Genomic DNA, 1984 nt, shown 5'->3' with positions numbered 1-1984 from the left:
GCGGTGGTGGTTAGAATAACATGAAGGCGACGTGTCGTGAATTGATGTGGTTCCATTTGATGTGGTGCAATTTGAAGTCATTAATCAGGCATTTGTCACCCTCCGTGATGGACACATGTGGTGAAGTAGCGATTGCAGGGAAAATAACTTGAGAGATCATGCCCATAGCAGCGTAATCTATGTCAAAGTTCACCACACTCCGGTTGAGCAGTGTCAACTCCTCCTCTAATACACCTATGACTGAATTTTTGCCTCCACTCTAATAACCACCAGCATCGTGTAGCCGCGAAAGCAATGTCTCATCGGCTTCCACACACTGGAATTTAGAAAGTCGTGACATGGTGTGAGAGTAACGACGCCCTCATGTGCAGCATTAGTAGCCTATCACGTGGAAGACAGCTTTGTCTTACTCCATGCTGTTTGACTGAACATGCAGAGTCGTATTTCGGTGAAATGGCTTTGCATGTCTCCGTATTTGTGGCCCCATGGCGGAGCAATTGCAAAGACATTCATTGCTAGTCTCGCTATCTAATTGCCTTACCTGTCGTCAAAATATTCACTCGTTGTAGATCCATAGGAGTTCATGCCAACGCTACACCCAGAACAACATCATTGCTTTATCTGTGCGTCATCAGAACTCCTTACGCATCATGTCCTGCACCTAATGCAATTCCCCAAATCTGATACAAACACAGCTTAGCATCACGAATTTTACAATCGAATTGAACAAGTCAGCAACATGAGATTAATCATGCCTCTTAATTATTCCAGTGATGGGAATCTCATGAAGTAGAACTTGAAGCATGGGCAAACGTGGTGAGAGCACAAGCAGCAAATTATGTGTCCATCTGCCACTGGGTGATATCAGCGCCCTAAAACACTGCTCATGTTCCTCATAACGATGCATGCGCTTCTCCTTCTCTGCCTTTCTTCACTGCAAGAATAGCTAAACACTTTTTGAATGCTCAGCGTTATTTTGCTCTCGTTGAATTGACAAGTCAGTTCCACGTTGCTGTATGATGTGACATCACAGCTGCATATTTCACCTCGTTGTAGAATCTGCTGATACTTCAGCAGCGAATGCAATCCAGTAGGCCAATCGGGCTCTCACAACCCACTGCTCTTTCCCATTATCTATCCCACTTCCAAAGTAGTGATTGAGGCTGCAGTGCAGTTTTAATCATCAATGTGCATAGGATAGGTGTGGTTGGAACGAAGTGGACTGTGAATCATTGCCACTTTCGCTGATCCTATTTTCAGCTTCCCTCTTCTTTCACTGCTCATCACGCATATTCGTATTCACTCCGCTTTAGAGTTCTGCACTTTCCTGTCTTAGCGCAGTTGGTAGCTGCGAGTTGGAAATGGAGTGTTCCTAAAATACTCCTTTGTGCAACGCAGCACTTACGTAGGTAAATTACTTCGCACACACTAATGAGTAGGTTACACATGTTACACCGAATCTGGTAATCATGATACACTCTATCGCATGTCTTCCACAAATCATTGACATTAATGTCTCCTGCGACCTGCGAGGCAACGCCTTTTAGTTTTAACACATATGGTCTCTCGTTATTCTATCGAGTATTGCCTAAAGTAGAAAGTTCGTTTTAAGTAGAGATTAAGTCTTTTCAGGACTGATTGTCTACTTCGTTTAATTTTGTTTTCCGATAGCCACCAAAACCTTTGCTAAGCCTGAAATTATGATGCAAATATTTGCCACAGACTTTGCTTTCCCATGCAATCTTTTAAATATCATGGGAGAAGTTTATTTTTTCCCTGTTGGTAGAAGAACCTTTGATCGAGTAGAATGGTCTGACTTTTCGATTTCAAATGACTGTGTCGCTCTTGTTTCAATGAATGCCGAGTACTTCTTACCCATTTGGATCTCGAAATTATTCTTCTTTCAAATATCAAGCAATGTGACTGATTGATTTTTATGAAATTTTATAATATGGTAGTAATTTACTGAAAAATTTGAGTATTG

The 1984-nt window shown here is 42.0% G+C and overlaps 1 protein-coding gene across 1 annotated transcript; it reads right to left on the bottom strand. All coding sequences in view use genetic code 11, as the record gives it.

The window, feature by feature from the left end:
• Positions 1–259: 259 nt before the first annotated feature.
• Positions 260–509, bottom strand: EGR_10779 (hypothetical protein; the record flags this gene model as incomplete). The annotated part of the gene is made up of 2 exons (XM_024500028.1): positions 260–316; positions 411–509. The coding sequence occupies 2 exons, from the start codon at positions 507–509 to the stop codon at positions 260–262; spliced, it is 156 nt and encodes a 51-aa protein (XP_024345553.1).
• Between the last annotated feature and the right edge of the window lie 1475 nt (positions 510–1984).

This window comes from Echinococcus granulosus, assembly GCF_000524195.1.
Source record: "Echinococcus granulosus chromosome Unknown EG_S00268, whole genome shotgun sequence".
Taxonomy (NCBI): Eukaryota; Metazoa; Platyhelminthes; class Cestoda; order Cyclophyllidea; family Taeniidae; genus Echinococcus; species Echinococcus granulosus.
Note: the sequence above shows the minus strand (reverse complement) of the source record. Positions and strands in the feature narration are given on the sequence as shown.